Here is a 17,287-nt window from a genome sequence, read left to right as displayed (position 1 = left end):
TATTGTCTCCCTCTTGAGATCACATTTTCCGTAGCCAACAATGGGCCTCCCAGAACACCTCCATGCCTCAGGTCATTTGTTGCCAGCCCTGATTGGTCCTGGTTTTTTTTCCACCACCAACTCTTCACCTCCTACTCAGTGTGAAGCAAAGATTATAGCTAGCTCCTCTATAATCTTTGGTGTGAAGCAGGGTCTCAACCAGAAACATCACCTATCCTTTTCCTCCAGGGATGTTGCCTGACCCACTGAGTTACTCTACTCACTTTATACTCATGACTATGTAGTCAGACACAGTCCAATTCCATCTTTAAATTAGCCGACAACATCACCATTGTTGGACAAATTATGGGTAATGAGCCAAGAGTAGAGGAGGGAAATCAATTATCTGATTGTATGGTGCCAGAACAACAACTTCAAGTTACACCATAGAAACCAAGTGTTTGCCAACCACCAAGTACCCATTTACAAGATTCTGTTTTATTCCTCCCACACTCCCATCAATTCCCCAAGTTTCTATCACTCACCACACATTTGAGGCAATTTACAGTGGCTAATTAATCCACTGACCTGCATGTCTTTGGGACGTCGATGGAAACAAGAGCACCCATTGGGTACAGGCAAAAAATGCAGACTCCACACAGACAAGGCCTGAGGTGGATTGAACCCGCCAGAGGAGATAGTTGGTCCTACACAAACATTTAAAATATATTTGCTAAGGTACATAAAAAAGATATGTTTAGAGGGATATGGGCCCAATGCAAGCAGGTTGGGACCAGCTTAGATTGGTGATCTTGATCAGTATAGGTAAGTTGGGCCAGAGGGCCTGTTTCCAGAGGGCTATATGACTATGACTCGATGTAAAAAAATGTCCCTCTTAGATCTCCTTTGAAGTTCACTCTCAGCTTAACCAATGTCCTTTAGGCTTGACTCCCTCAGCCTATCCAACTTCTTTGCAGAAGTAAAGGTCTCCTTTCTAGGCAATATTCTGATGAATTTGTCTCCATTAATAGCTGCTCAGCTTTGGTGTAAGAGGAAAAATAAATAAATAAGGGCAAAATTCTCTCTCTCTTTTCCCTGTTGAACACAAATATAACATTAAAACAATTAATCCTGTACTATTGTGTTGAGTTTTGGTCACCCTGCTATAGGGAAGGATGTTGTTAAGATGGAAAGAATGCAGAAAAGATTAATGTTGATGTGGCGAGGGCCTGAGCTGTATGGCAAGGTTGGGCAGGCTATGACTTAATTCCTTGGAGCACAGGAGGCTGAGGGATAATCTTATAGATGTATAAAATCATGAAGGGAAGAGAATGCACAGTCTTTTACCCAGTGGACATAGATTTGAGGTGAGAGGGGAAACATTTATTATGAACCTGAAGGGCATTTTTTAAAATACATATACTGGTAGGTATATAGTGTTAGCTGCCAGAGGAAGTTGTTGTGGCAGGGATTATACGAACATTCCAAAAACATTTGAACAGGTACATGAATAGCAAGGTTTAGTGGGATACTAGACTAAGTCCAGATCCATTGGGTCTGCTCCCCCAACGCAATATTCCACCACTCACCCGTTCCCCCAATGCAATATTCCACCACTCACCCGTTCCCCCAACGCAACCCTTTCCCTCAATGCAATATTCCACCACTCATGCATAGCCCCCAACTGCGCAGACACGGCTCATTTCCCCATATGCCCCAGCACTCCCTCCCCCTCCTCTTCACCCTCGCTCTTCTTTCCCCTCTCCTCCTCCCCCAATCCCTCCTTCACCTCTACTTTCCCCTACCCTGTCACTCCCCCAGTGCCTCCATCTCTCCTCTCCCTACTCCCCTCCTATCCCTCTATCCCCCGCTCACCTCCCCCTATTCCCCCCAACTGCCCTCTCCCTCCATTTCCCACTCCCGACTTCCCCCTCCTCTCCCTCTATTTCCTCTTCCCCCATACTTCCTCCTCACCTCCCCCACTCCCTCAATCCCCCCACTCTCCCTCCTCACCTCCCCAGGATCTTTCCCCTCTCCCCCAATCCATCCCCCCACCTCTCCCTCTCTCTCCTTTCCCTTACCCTCACTCACTCCCTCCCTCCATAAAAAGCAACATCTGCAGTTCCTTCCTCCACAGGTTTTTCATTGTTACCTGTGATTTAGATTGACGACGATTGGACCAGTTTGCATTATGTGCGTGTGTGTGAGTTACTCAAACTCTGCGCAAACTACTCGGCCACCCTGCAACCTAATTCTCCCTCCCTCCCTCCCTCTGCCCACTCAGGCTCAGCCACCGCTCGGCCCGTCCCCGCCCTACCCATCTGCCTACCTGCTTGCTGCCGCCACCAGGCCAGGCAGCGGGGGGGTGGGGGGGGGGGGAAATGGAGTCGGAGTCGGTGTTTGTCACGGTGGGCACCACAAGTTTCGACGAGCCGGTGGAAAAGCGGGCGGGGAGAGGGGTGAGTGAGGGAGAGAGAGAGAGATGGGATCAGGACCTCCACTGAACTCCCACCCCCACCCTATGGCCGCCGCCGCCACTGGTGGGGGAGATGGTAGACAAGTTACTGTGAGGAGGGGAGAGAGGAGTTTGTGAGTGAGGCGGGAGAGGCCGCGGTACAGGAAAGGGTGTTGCCGTCCCAGCCGTGGCGTTGACTGACAGGAGAGGAGATCAATCTGCATGGCACTGACTGACAGGAGAATAGACCAATCTGTGCATGCGCGGTTTTTAAGATTTGTAAACCTTAATAACTTTTAAAATATACCATCGACAGGAACAAAATGTGTTGCACTTGCAGCACAGGAGAATGGTGAGTAAGGTGGCAAAAAATTGTAGCGCTATCGTGTACCGTTTTTGCACAAATAGAAAAGCCTCGCAAGCTGGAAGAACACAAGATCAGAGTTTGAGAGTTTGAGAGAGAGATAGATAGTTAGAGAAAGAGATAGAGAGACAGACAGACAGACCAAACATGGGCAGGTGGGACTATCTTTAATCATACTTTACTGGGCCTTGTCTTGCACTAAACACTATTCCTTTATCCTGTATATGTACACTGAACGGCTTGATTGTAATCACGTAGTCTTTCTGCTGACTGCACAACGCACAACAAAAAAAGCTTTTCACTGTACCTTGGTGACAGTAAACTAAACAAGCATAGATGGGACATCTTGGTCAGCATGGGCAAGTTGGGCCAAAGGGCCTGACAAACTTATCAGTGTCCATGCATAAGGTAGACAAAAATGCTGGAGAAACTAAGCGGGTGAGACAGCATCTATGGAGCGAAGGTATAGTGTCAATGCATGCATAAGGGGAAGTGAAATCTACACTTTTCTCTCTGGAGTTGATCTCGATTTTACGTTGTAATCAACATTTTACCTTGTGCTATTTTTTGTTGTCACTAAATAAAATTGTTGCATTCTTTTAAATTAAAAAAATGACAGCTGTTGGAAATCTGAAACAAAAAAAATAGAAACATGAGCTGTGTTTCTTTTCTCACAGACGCTGCATGACTTGCTGAGTATTTGCTGCAGTTTCTACAATCTTGAGTTTGCTTTCACAAGGAGCACCCATCACACCTTCAAACTTCACATTATGTTTGACCAGTTTACACCACAAGTGTTTCCTAAAATAGTCTGGAGTATTTTACCCAATATTCTTGCTACATTATTTTTCTTCATGGAATATTTAGAAAGCCTTTCCTTGTGAAGATTTGTTATCAATTGCGGCAGAATAAGAAGAGGCATGCTCATTTCTATGTGGTTATGGTTGTTTGGAAATGCTGATTTCAGTTTCCATAACTGATCTCATTAATCCAGTACTTCTGTTGAAATTCATCTTGTTGCTTCTGTCTTTGATTTAGTTCAGAGTATGAATGCCTACAAGCAGAATTCTGTCGTTATCAATCTGCTCCTTTCGACAAAATCCTCAGACTTTATTCCCACAATGGAACGAAAATGGAGCCAAAGGCAATCTGACACAGGTGGCCCTTTGTTCCACAAAATAGATAAATGCGCTTCAGGCCAGAGAGTTTTAACTCCTGCAATGTTGCCAGTGTCAGGTTAGTGTACCATGGTGACTTTTGTAGTACTGTTTGAATGTACTTAGTGAATAGGATGTAAATATATTTGTAATTTGTTTTCTCTGTAAAACAAGATATTTAAAATGGGTAACAAAACATGCACTTAAATGACAAGCATTAAAACAACATTTTACAAACATAGGTAATATTGCATTACCAGCTTTAAAGGCTTTATTTCAGTTTGTTCAACTCTGACCATATAGGCAATCATACTTTTCTTGAATAATATAAGAGGTGTATTGCAGTACAATGCAATTTCCATTTATACATAATCTTTTGAGAATGTCCTTGAATCTTGCATGTAAGTATTAGAAAATAAACACATTTCAGGTGTGTTTTCAGAAGGATAGCTCAGTCAGCTCCAGCTTCAATCAGCTCCTGTCAAACACAAAGAATTCCTCCTCAAACAAAAAACTGAACAAGAATTCTCAGATTCTTCAAGAGGATAGGTTAGTTAAATATTACTTCAGATGTGCAACAGAATAATCCTGTGTCTCAATTTTTTCATATGACAACATGTTCTAATTAAATATTGAGAGTGACAATCATTTCAATGATGTGAGCAGTTATGAGATGGTTAATGTTGGTTACTTCTGTTTAACCCAGTGGGGACAGTAGCTCAAAATGAATAGATTCACATCACAAAAGGACACAAAGTGTTGGAGTATCTCATCAGGCCAGGCAGCATCTCTAAAGAATATGGATATATTCCTTTTTCAGACCCGCTGAGTTTGTGTCCTTTTTTGCAAACAACACCTGCAGTTCCTTGTTTCTACAGATTCACATCACATTCATCTTTCATTACACATTTGACAAGAGGTTACCTGCGTATACAGTTTACCTTTTCACCAGTTTGAAGCCAGGTAATTCCCGTACTGTCTCTTCAATTAGGTGTTTATTCGGGACATTGCTTTAACACCACTGAATGCGCATCTATTTTTTAAATTCATTCATGGGACGTGGACCTACCCACCAGGCCAGCATTTATTGCTCATCCCTAGTTACACCTAAACCTACATTCCATAACATCCAAGAACAGATTTCCTTCCTTCACTCTCAATTACTTTACAAAGCAATGAAAATGTGGGCAAAGTAAATCTTATAGTATGAACTGTTAGTATAGAAGTCAACTTGCCTTCACATTTCCATACTGACATTTCTATCTTTACCCTCCTCCACTGCCAAGTGAGGCCACCTCCATACTGAAGGAACAACACCTCATATTCCACTTGGGTGTTTTTTCACAATCCAACATTATAAACAATGACTTCTTCAATTTCAAGAAATACCCCGTCTCTTTCCTTTGCCTCCCCTCCTCCCGGGTGTGCACGCCCTCTTCCCACTCTCCCTCATCTCCCCCCCAAGTCACCCTGCTTCTTCCCCTTCCTTCCTCCACTCTTCTCCCATCCCCAATTCCCTTTTTATCCCCATCTTTCCTCCTTCCCCTTCCACCTTTTTCCCTCTCTCTGACTTTACATTTCACTCTTCTCCTTATCCGACACCTTTTCGTCTCTTTTTTACCTCCAGCCTTTGTCACTTACTCCACCCATCTGCCTATCGTCCCCCCCCCCCCCCCCTCACCAGTATCCATCTATCATTTGCCAGGCTTTATTTCAGTCCCACCTCTTTCTTTTCCATTTTTCTTCACCTAATCCTTAAGGGTCCCGACCTGAAACTTCTTCTGTCCATTTCCTCCATAGGTGCTGGCTAACTCGCTGAATGTCTCCAGCCCTTTGTTTTTTGCTCATTATTATTATTAGACTCTTCAAATGTCCAAGCAGTCAAGTGCAACATTTCAGCATAAACTTTACCTACAGACAGTTGCAGGAGATATTTGCATTGGCTGGCTGTGATTCTATTCACAAATCAAAGTGTGTGAATGCTTTGCTTGGAGGAAACTGCTGACAGAATCACAGTTGGATTAGAGGTAGACACAAAACGCTGGAGTAACTCAGCAACCAGGCAGCATCTCTGTTGAAAATGAATGGGCGAGCTTCCCACCTTTGCCTGTGTGTGAATGTGTATGAGTGATTGGTGGTGGTCGGAGGGGCCGTAGGCGCAGATTGGCAGCCACGCTTCCGTCAGTTTGCCCCAGGGCAGCTGTGGCTACAGAAGTAGCTTACCACCACCGAGTGTGACTGAGGAGTGAATGAATAATGCGATGTAAAGCGCCTTGAGTATTAGAAAGGCGCTATATAAATCCCATCCATTATTATTATTATTATTACGTGGGAAGAGTCCCAACCCAAAATGTCACCTAACTATTTTCTACAGAGATGCTGCCCGACCCGCTGAATTACTCCAGCATTTTGTCTCTATCTTTGGTATAAACCAGCATCTGCAGTGTTTTATTATCACATACCGGGTTAAATGTAATTCAGTCTGTGTTTTTGATCTTATGCAGCTTTCTTTTGTCCCCTTTTCTAGATAAATGTATGCCTGCTGAGTCTTTTTTTCTTTCAAATCAGCATGCAACAATGCATACAGCAAAGGTACAGATATTAAAAATAAAAATAAAACATTTTTGAACAATATTTTATTTTCTTTGTCTCATTGCAACAGTTCTCATCAAAAGTGAGTCAATAGTTTGGGATTCAACTCACACTCTTCACATCTTCAATCAACAAAAACAGCAGCAGCAACTGTCTGAAACCCACCAGCAGTTGGTTGGAGGACAGGGGCAACTTTGTAGCTTGAACATTCCTACAGAACAGCTCCATGAGACATTCAAATTGGTTAGTTAGGTACGAAATTTGGCGAAACATTATTCTAGTAAAGTTGAGTTAAAAAAACTAAGGAGATTCATTTGGAAAATGAATGGATTTAAGAAAGCAAAGCATGCTAGCAACTCATGCCCTGCATTACTATCGTTCCCTTTGTCCAGTATGGCAACATCATCAGTTCACCAACATTCACTTGCTTTTCCAAATTTGTTCTCTGTACAACCATAGACAATGGTCATTGTGATCATCTCCCCCTCTCTCTTTTGCTCTCTCACAGACACACGTCACACATACACAAGTGCATACACGCCCGTATACACGTACGTGCACACACACGGCAGCTTTTTTAAATTAGTTTTCTAAAACATGTATTTTTTAAACATTTCCTCCAATGTAGTCTTCATGAATACTTCAATGTGATAAAAGTTTGATTTTAAAAACAGAATTTGTTCTAAGATGATATGATCTACAACTTATTTTTGTTCATGACAGATCTTTCACCCTCATGTAAAATATCTCAGTTTGACATGGGACATTTTACCCTGAAAGTAACCAACTTGTAGTGTATTAATTAAAGAAGCAGACTCTTCGGATACCCTTATATTGTTTACAGACTATCTTCACTCTATGTGCTTCTTAGTTAGATATATACACCCTCTAGCCAAGGAATTTAAACTTGAAAATACACAACATTGAAAATTCCACTCTTGTAAAATAATTGTTCCATTCTCTACTCTTTTTCTTTGGAACATCTTCCAGAGCAGGAATTCTGGCAGAAATAATTAAAAAAGTCGCTTTAAATTCTACAATTATTTACCCCAATACAATCTTACAGTTCATTTCTGTACAAGTTTCATACAGTTTCCACAGTGGAGTAAGACTTCTGCAGAGTGCACATAGTGTATTAGGCATTGTCCCATTAATCTCTTACAATCCAAAGCATTAAAAAAACAGTCTTAGCAGCACCTGTGAATAAATCAAGAGTGAATTCAGAAAGCTAAGTCCATGTGAGTCTGGCCAGAAACATCCAGATTCTCCCTCAGCAGCTGCTGTTCTTGAACTCGCCGTTCTCTGTTATTGACAGCTTGGTGGGGTTGGTGGGGGAGATCCCATTGCGAGTTTGCATGCTGTAACGTTCCTTGACCTGTGTTAGAGCGTTCATCAGCCGAGAGTTGGCAGAATCCAGGGTGATGATTCGTTTCTCCTGTGAGTAAACCAAAGCACGTCAAGTACTTGAAGCTGGGATTGAACTGAATTTCACTGACAGCAGTGTGCAAGGATGGTTTTAAGCAGTAAAAAACATAAAACAAATAACCAAGCTATTGTTTGTTTTTTTCAGCAGGGAGAAGTCACAACACAGAGAGGAGGAAGGAAGCGGCCAAAGCTGGATTCTAAAAAAGGCCTGAAAAAATCCTCTGATCCATCTCTGTCCCAAGTGCAGTCTGCTGCACTAGTTCAAGTATTTTTTCTTCCATTGTTTAAGTTCTTTTTTTACAGAAAACTATGCAGACCCCATCTAAAGCACCATCTAAATGCATATGGCCTCCTCGCCTACAGAGAAGTTACACACAACTTTCATGACATGCCATTTTTTCACAAATCCCAAAGACAACAAATGTAAGGAAATGCAAGGACTCTAAATTCTCCTGACTGCATTAACAATGCATTTTATTTGCACAAGAGCATATTGGAAAACTGTATTTCTACAGCAGAGAGCAGTTGGATTTGTCCTGAAGAAGTCATGATTATCCAAGCACTCTGTTGACTGGTTGGCATGGAAAATGAGAAGATGCATATTTAGAAGACAATAAGTGGAGACGAGAAGAATGAGAACAGTTATAAACAACCGCAAGTGATGCTCTCCCTCCAGAGTGCAAGGAACCCTGCACGTAGATAGCATACTCTTAGTTTGGTATCCAATCTCTCTTACATATGCTCCTTTCACTTAAACTAGAGGGGAAAACTGTTCATGGATGGCCTGTATCAATATGTCATTTGATGCACAACATATTTTTTGGAAAAAAGAGGCGCACTTTCAGAATAGACATAGATAAAAAACTCTCATTCCAATAAAATTATGCATTCGACTAAAAATGAACTTGTATTCATCAACTTGAATCCTCATTATTCATACCTTTAGGTATTGTGCACTGAATGCTGCTGCGCTGTTCGATCGAGGGAAATTAGAGTTAATTATTTCTAACACCTGTCACTGAATAACCGTTGGGAGCTGGTTCAACAATGGATTATGCCTTTCCCAAACTAAAGGCACTGAGGCAGAATATAGCAATTTGACTTCACTCTGTTTGAGATCAATTTAACACCACATTGAGTCTGACTTCAAAAGGTTTATGATATGCTTATGTTAACAAATTTCCCATTTTATCCAAAGGAAACTAAATTCAATTGGAATCTTGGAACTAAAATTCAATGCTTTACTGAACGCATTGAGAAATTAGCCGGACTCCTGAATAATGATTTATGTAAGCCTGTTAATGATTTATGTAAGCCGTAAAGGGCCTGGATTTGATGCTATATCCTTGGTTAACTGATCTCACCCATGGCCCATTTCTCATGGCTAGTCAGAGCGTCTGCTGGAAAGAATTACTCTTGGCATTCATGATCTCCCAAGACTGAACTGTGTGCATCCACTTGCTCTGCTCTCAATGACATATAGCCACTTGACCAAAGAGTTATCAATGCCAAGGGGACCTGTAGACTGAGCTGTTTCTCATTAAGGGAAAACAGTTCAAAGAGAAAGGAAAATTGGTCTGTTATGTGACCAATATATCTACATATATATATATCTACATATATATATCTACTTATATATCTACAGCTTTGAAATTTCACTGCTTAGCCGTTGTAGCTCTTCTAAATAAAAAGATTTGGTGCAGTGAGAGAAAAAAAAGGCTGTCAGAACGTGCAATGACAAGCCGTACAATGGTAGCTGGAGAGAAGGGAGGGACCAGTGGGTTTTTCTCATCCCTGTGACTGCTTGGCTAAAAAACAGAATCTTACTTGCCTGTTATGCTCATCCCATCCTCACAATTGACCTGTAATCAATACAGTGAACACGTCACGGGCAATATTCGGCAATCTTAGCTACTTTCTGAAGACACACGGCAGTTTTGTGATAATTACACAATTGAGGGAATAAAGTGTATCTTCATCCATTAGGGTTAGGGTAGTGTCAATGTAGCTGTTAACTATTTCAAGTATTGAAGCAGGGTGGATGTGGGAGTGTAGATAGAGTGACCTTAGAGCCACTGACCTCACCAAAAGTGAAATGCCAATCCTCAGCTGGACCACTGGGAGGTGGCATTTGTTGGGATGGAAGGAAAGGATGGAAAGTAACTGGAGGAAATTGGGAAATAAATTTGAGAGAAGAGCAGAGGGCAAGAGGAAAAACCCAAGAAAGAATGGAAAGAGAATTGAGAGCAAACGGAATAACGAGGGATGAAACGACACGTGAGGAGAGGACTGAAGCAGATACAGATCGATTGAATGCTTGGGCAAAAGACTGGCAAATGGAGTTTAATGTGGGGCAGTGTAAAGTCATGCACTTCAGCAAGAGAAATCAAAAAGTAAATTATTATCTAAATGGAAGGAGAATGAAAGTGAGTGATGTACAGCAGTATTTTGGTGTTCAAGGGCATAATCACAAAAAGCTAGCAAGCAGGTCAAACAAGTAGTTAAGGCAAATAACATTTGGGCCTGTACTGTTGCAATTGTATGGGATGTTGGTGAAGTCACACCTGGAAATCTCCCCTACAGTTTTGGCCCCCTTCTCTAAAGGAGGATTAAATGTAATATTGAAAGTAACAGAGGAGATTCACCAAGCAAATTACTGGAATGAAAGGATTGTCTCTCCAACAGAGCTAAATATTTAGGTCTGCATTTCATGGAATTCAGAAGCATGATGGAAGACTTTATTCAAACATATAGGATCCTAAACAGGCTTGACAGGGTAGATATTGGGATGTTTCCATTAGTGGGAGAGTCTTGAACACAAGAACAAAACGGTAAGATATGGGGCCGGACATTTAAAAATGCGGTCAGTAGTACTTTTGTGGAATGTGGTGAATCTCTGGAATTCTTTGCCCTACCAGGTGGTGGAAGTTGTGATTATTAGGAGTATTTTAAATGGAGTTGGATAAATATTTGATAGATCGTGGAACAGATAGGTATGGAGAACTGGCATAGAAGTGGAGTGAAGGCCATCATATATTGTCCCTGATTATATTAGATGGTGGGGCAGGCTTGAAGAACCCGATGGCCTACTCTTGCTTCTATTTTTGTGTTCCTGTGTTCAGAGAAAAAAGTTAGGTAATTAGCAGTTAACGAAAGGATGGTTAAAAAAAGTTACCAGAAAAGAAAACAGCTTCTGAATCCTATTAGAACATAGAATAGTGCAGCACAGGAACAGGCCCTTCGACTCATAATGTCTGTGCCAACAAATTCACCGAACAAATTCCGCACCATCTAAGCCGCTTGCATTAAGGAAGTCCCAGTCAACATTGGGGAAAGTAAAGCTACCTGCTGCAACAATCCTTTTGCTTTTACATCTTTCCATGATCTGCCTATGATGTATTCAAGAGAGAGTTGGATATAGCTCTTAGGGCTAATGGAATCAAGGGATATGGGGAGAAAGCAGGAATGGGATACTGATTCTGGATGATCTGCCATGATCATATTGAATGGTGGTGCTGGCTCGAAGGGCGAAATGGCCCACTCCTGCAACTATTTTCTATGTATCTATTCTTCTATCTACTGCTGGTAATTGGGAGGCCGAGAGTATAATCATAGTGACTGCCTCTTTCTTATTGCCTGTCTGGATGAGCCATCCAGGATGTCTTCTCTTAGTACAGCTGTGACATTTGCCATGAAACTCCCCCACCTCTTTAACATCTCTCTGTTGCGTGTGAAACCTCTAAACCCTCAAACTTTGGACTTCTATTCCTGTCCTTCTCTCAACCAAGTGTTAGTAATGGCAACAATAGCATAGAGCTATTGAACCATGGAACTACATTCATATCCCTTACCAGTAATATTCCTTGCAATTATTCAATGCTCACCAGTTTCTTCCCAAATGATGTCAGGCAACTGAAATGTTCTCTTGGCAGTTAAGTGCAGTCCCGACCTACCATCTACCTCATTGGAGACCTATGAACTATCTTTAATCGGACTTTATCTTCGCTATATAATATACCCGTTATCCTGTATCTGTATACTGTGGACGGCTTGATTGTAATCATGTATAACCTTCTCGTTGACTGGACAGTACACAACGAAAAAGCCTTTACTGAATCTAGATACACATGGCAATAATAAACTTCACTAAAACTAAACTAGCCAGGAATATGGAATTTTAGGCAGCTCAGACCAACCTCCCCATGAAGGAAATGACAAAAAACATTCTTGCCTTCCCTGCTCATTGATACATTAGTACATGTAAGCAATTTCTCTGATTATTTGACAATCAGTATCTCACTGAGCAGCTAATTAAATGATGGAAAATAATTTCAACTTTAATTTGGTTTTGTTGCCACATTTCCATTTGCCTATTCTTTCTGCTTTAACAACTGGTGCTTGGTACCGTGGTCTACAGCTTTATTTTGTTCTTGCTACATCACAAGCATAGAAATGGTTGTCAAACATATTGGTACGCTGTAACAAATTGGCAATAAATGCTGCTTTTGCCAGTGATGCTCAGTTCCCAAAACATGAAGAATGTATGTAAAATAACAAATATGAAGACCAATTTCTCAAATGCTAAGTGAAAATCAATATGAAACGCAGGCTTACAACTGTACGCTGATCATTCAAGCGATTAGCCATTCAGAAGTTGGAACATTTATAAATCACAAAAAATTGCAAGGAAATGACTTGAGAACATGTTAAGAATAGATTAAAATACTTTTAATTTTCTCAAATAAAAAAATTGCACTAAATATTGGACTAAACTTCCATATACTATGACCAATTAATAACAATAAAGGGAACAGATTAACTTTAGGTCGAATAAGCTTCCTTCATTTCTTTGATGATCATAATGTATCTTTATTTGGTGGTTTAGTTGAAAACTGATATCAGAGCTTTGGAGGGAGCCCTTATTTTTGTTTTGCTATAGCTCTTTAAAGGGCAATTTGACAATTCTGAGATCAAACATACATACAAACTAGGCTCAGGGAAAGGATCTTGAGCCTGCTCGACCATTTAATAAGACTATGCTGATCTGATTTTAACATTAATTCTGTATTCCAATAAAGGAATGGATTCTGTGGTTGGAGGATGTAGACAGGCAGAAAGGCAACTGCAATGATTGATGGCAGCTGCTGCAAATGCTCAGAGCCTAATCGCAGAGTCATTTCCAAAGTAGCTGAGATCAGGGAGGTGGAGGGTGACAGCTGCATGGTGTGTGATGTGAAAACTGAAATCAAGTTCATGGTCATTTCTTGTTTGCTTTGCATGTTTACTTCTGAATTTTCCATTTGCTTATATTTCAAGTTTGTTTCATTATGGATTAGTTTATAAAAAATATAGCAGAATATAGCATTGATCATAGAAAGCAGTTGTAAATTCTTTCTTAAATTCTGCACTCAATAGATGTTTAAAATGTTCAGTTTGGTGATGAACCTACTGAAATTATACTTTCTTTTTTAAATGATTCCAAGTTCAAATTTTAATTATTATCTCTGGATAAAGCTCAGAGGATACTGTCATTGATTCCCGGTTACCAACCCCCACTTCCGTAACTGAAGCTGAAGGAGACATTTCATTAACTCGGTGTCCTACTCCACTTTGAGATGAGCATTGACCCACAGATCTGTGACAACTAGCTGAAGGAACTGAACTTGCAAAATTGTGTACAAGTTGTGACTAAAGATACATTTGTTCTCCATTGTATTTTGTTTCTTATTGTAATCAGAGTTTCTGCTGACTTCATAGCAACAACTCCCAACAGCTTCAGAGCTTGCATGGTTATCATGGGTTTTGTTATAATTCTCAATTAAACACCTTTCTTCACCGTGTAATTAACTTAATCTTACCCCTAGGATTCTCTCTGCACTACATACCATTATCTCTCAGTCTGTTTATTCCTTAATCATTGGGTCTCAGGAACAAATGTTCTCTATTCCCTTTGGATTTCTCAGTTTCCAGATCTGATAATATAAATACACTTTGTACAAAGCCATATTCTGTGGCTGTGCTATAAATATTTGAAAAGTGAATCAAAATGAAGTGCGAGCATTGAAATATTTGCAATAAAAACATTTGTCTGAACACTGAAGCATACTCACTTGGGCTTCAATAATCTTCTGTTTGGTATCAATTACTGCCTGCATTTCTGAGTGGTCTTTCCTCAATTCTTCTTCCACTGCCATCAGTCTGTAAACCAGAGGAGGAACAAAGTAGTAGAACACAAAGGGCAAATGCACATTAGTTTAGTTTATTATTGTCACGCGGGCTGAGCCAAATCATACTATACACGAGTCCAATCATACACAAGTAAAAGAGTAAAATGATTAAAGGTAGATTCTCTTCTGGGGAAGCATGGAGAGTGTCACCATGTTCCAGCGCCACCCTGCAACAATCAAGCCATCCACAGTATAAAGATACAGAATAAAGGGTATATTATTTATAATTGAGAATTATAACACCCCAGTCATTCCCTGTTCTCATGTTGAGCAGTAGGTAAACTTAAAAGCATGTATGACCAGATTCAAGAACAGCTTCTTCTCCCTATAAAACTACTGAATGGTCCTATCATAAGCTACTAGTGCAGCACTGATCTAACAACCAACCTCATTGCGCCACTTGCATTAAAAAAAATCTATACTTTCTCTGTAACTGTAACACTATAATGCTGTAACATTCTCTTCTGTACACTTGTATTTTCTCTTTGTACCACTTGCTGTACGTGTAATAGCTTGATTGTATTCATGACTGGATATGCACAAATGTTTTCACTGTGTCTATGCCATGCCAATAATAAACCAATACCAAATTAACAGCTGAAAATAGGAGGAAGGCTATTCAGGACTGACATGATAAATGGATCTTCACTCAGAGGAAAGTGATACTGGAATTCTACACCAAGTGGAGTGTGGAGGCACAGTGGTTGATTATATGCAAAGTAGATTAATAGATATTGGATGTTAACAATATCAAAGATACAGGGGTTAGTGCAAGGAAGTGGCACTGAGGCACCATTCAATCTTATTGAACAACAGAGCAGGTAGGTCTATTCCTACTGTTTCCTATATTCTGACCAATAGGCAATGTGGGTCATGAAGATTGCAGGGCCTTGTGAGTTTTTTCAAGACATGGCTCATTCATGCAACCTTGTGTTGTCTATTCCGATAATAATCTGATTGGAATTCCAACTTCATTGCAGTACTAATATCGCCAGAAGTGTGAGAACAAACTATAAATGGATCGCTCAGAATGAAATGCTGTCACTCAATCATAAACAGAGGCAGGATCTCAATACCCAAAGTCCTAAATTTTCAGACAATGTTGTTATTGTTTATAAACAATGTTTTTCTTGTGGGAGAAAGTTACACAATGCAGCAGGAACAGGCTCTTCAGCCCCATAAGCCTGCCCCAACCATTAAGTACCCATCTACACCATTCCCATTTTATTCTCCCTGTCTTTTCATCAACTCCCCTCAGATTTTATCCTTACCAACAATCTAAGGAAAAGTTATAGTGGCCAATTAACCGGCCAACCTGCATGTCTGGGATATGAGGGGAAACCGGAGCACCAGGAAGAAACCCATGCCGTAACAGGGAGAACGTGCAATCTCCACACAAAAACAATGAGGTCAGGATTGAACCCGAGTCCCTGGAGATAATTCCTTGGAATGTTTGTTGCCTACCCAAGACTGCTTTTCGATCTGACCCCTTAAGTTATTATGGATCTATATAGCATCAAGGGAATTAAGGAGAATTATTTCACGTGCTATGATACTGATTTAGAGAAATGCTTGTGGCTCCCACAACCTATAGCGTGGCTGACCTGCTGATGATCGTTTTCATTTGACTGTCCTTCTCCTCCTGCTGCCGCCGCAACTTCTCCTCACTGTCTTCCAACCTGGACTTGTACTCAAGCAGCAGCTTCTGCATTTGCTGCTCCTGGGCAAGCAGACGCCGCTCGTATTCCTCCAGCCGCCTGCTTGAGACTTTTAGCCGATCCTTGAGCTTTGTGATCTCCTGCTCATACTTGAAGAGAAACCAGGGGTAAACAACCAGACAGAAGCACCACGCTGTCGTTTCTTTATATCCCCATTTGTCACTATGTCAATGCAAAATGAAATAGTATCATTGGTCAAGTCTACTGTAAAACTTGAAAAAAAGAGAGAGAGAGAGAGAACGACCGGGCCACTGTATAAAAGTGGCTGCTCCTCTCTTTACAAGTGGCTGCTCCTCTCTTTACAAGTGGCTGCTCCTCTCTTTACAATCATGCTGCCTCAATTGCATGTCCTCTAATACAACCACAATGTAAATTGTTTGTGTTCCAAAAATATAGTTAATTTGTGATAAAGATACAGTACATTCATATATTGCATTTACAGAAGCAATAGTATTCCATTTATGTACAAATTACTACTGACAGTCTATATTAAAATCCTCTGTGATTACTGTGTTACCGCTGCTGGACATCTTCAAGCATTGTTTTCTGCACCCTTGTGGAATAAACCTGAATGAAAATTGCTGTCATATTGACACATTGTCCCTTCAGATATATTCCACAAGGGGGCAGAAAACAATGGCTTGAAGACTTCCGACGGGTAACACAGTAATCACGGGGAATTTAATATGGGCCGTCAAGAGTAACTTGAATTTCCAGTCTTGAGGATAACTCTCCTGCCTGTCATTTAAAACATCCAAGGTAGAGACCAGCGGGTTTTGGGGAACTGTGCGATCCGTGGCCTTCAATTGACAGAGCCCAGCATACGGATCTGGAGATCTTTAATGTGTCAAGGGGCAAGGACATAACTGAGCCATCCTCTTCCTTAAGGCTACTGATGGCAGAATTCCCTCTGTGAACATTTTGAACGAAGCTCCTCAAGGATGGAGAAGACTTTGGAATGTGTGAAATGACTTGGATGACTCAGAAGCAAACTCAGAATTGCCTAAGCAGGCTATGATGCAAACAGTAAGGATATTTTCTACAGCATATCTACAAAAGTTTATCAAAGTATTTGGAGGCATACTGAATCTCTTTAAACGTATAAGAAAGCAAAGGTATTGGCAAGCCGCCTTTATGATTGCATCTATGTGCTGGACCCAGGACAGGTCATCTGAGATGTTAATGCTCAGGAATTTGAAGCTGTTAATTCTTTCCACTACGTTCACCCAAAAGTAGGGTGACCAAAACTGAACACAATAATCCAAGTGCAGTTTCACCAACGTCTTGTATAACTGTAGCATAGCATCCCAACGTCTATATTCTATACCTTAACTGATGAAAGCCAATACAGCCTTCTTTACCATCCTATC

General features: G+C 40.9%; 1 protein-coding gene and 1 long non-coding RNA gene across 13 annotated transcripts in view; one reads left to right on the top strand and one right to left on the bottom strand.

Moving 5' to 3' along the window:
- Positions 1 to 8,822, top strand: part of LOC116977712 — a 36,520-nt gene extending 27,698 nt beyond the window's left edge. Inside the window, exons 3-5 of one of the 2 annotated variants that reach the window (XR_004413283.1) lie at positions 3,837 to 4,034; positions 6,483 to 6,547; positions 8,118 to 8,822. This is a non-coding gene — a long non-coding RNA (uncharacterized LOC116977712). The remainder of the gene's footprint in view (positions 1 to 3,836; positions 4,035 to 6,482; positions 6,548 to 8,117) is intronic. The other variant, XR_004413284.1, reaches the window with a different exon arrangement.
- rasal2 (RAS protein activator like 2) overlaps positions 7,382 to 17,287 on the bottom strand; it is a 351,759-nt gene continuing 341,853 nt past the window's right edge. For 9 of the 11 annotated variants that reach the window (XM_033028400.1, XM_033028395.1, XM_033028394.1 and 6 more), the window contains 4 exons: positions 15,804 to 16,006; positions 14,083 to 14,170; positions 9,804 to 9,834; positions 7,382 to 7,982 (listed from right to left, as the gene is read on the bottom strand). In XM_033028400.1, coding sequence (XP_032884291.1) covers positions 7,768 to 7,982; positions 9,804 to 9,834; positions 14,083 to 14,170; positions 15,804 to 16,006 — 537 coding nt within the window. In that variant the 3' untranslated portion in view covers positions 7,382 to 7,767. The remainder of the gene's footprint in view (positions 7,983 to 9,803; positions 9,835 to 14,082; positions 14,171 to 15,803; positions 16,007 to 17,287) is intronic. The other 2 variants (XM_033028398.1, XM_033028397.1) reach the window with 1 other exon arrangement.

The sequence above is a fragment of the Amblyraja radiata genome, chromosome 10 (assembly GCF_010909765.2).
Source record: "Amblyraja radiata isolate CabotCenter1 chromosome 10, sAmbRad1.1.pri, whole genome shotgun sequence".
Lineage (NCBI taxonomy): Eukaryota > Metazoa > Chordata > Chondrichthyes > Rajiformes > Rajidae > Amblyraja > Amblyraja radiata.
The sequence above is the reverse complement of the archived record's forward strand: the minus strand, read 5'-3'. Positions and strand labels throughout refer to the sequence as shown.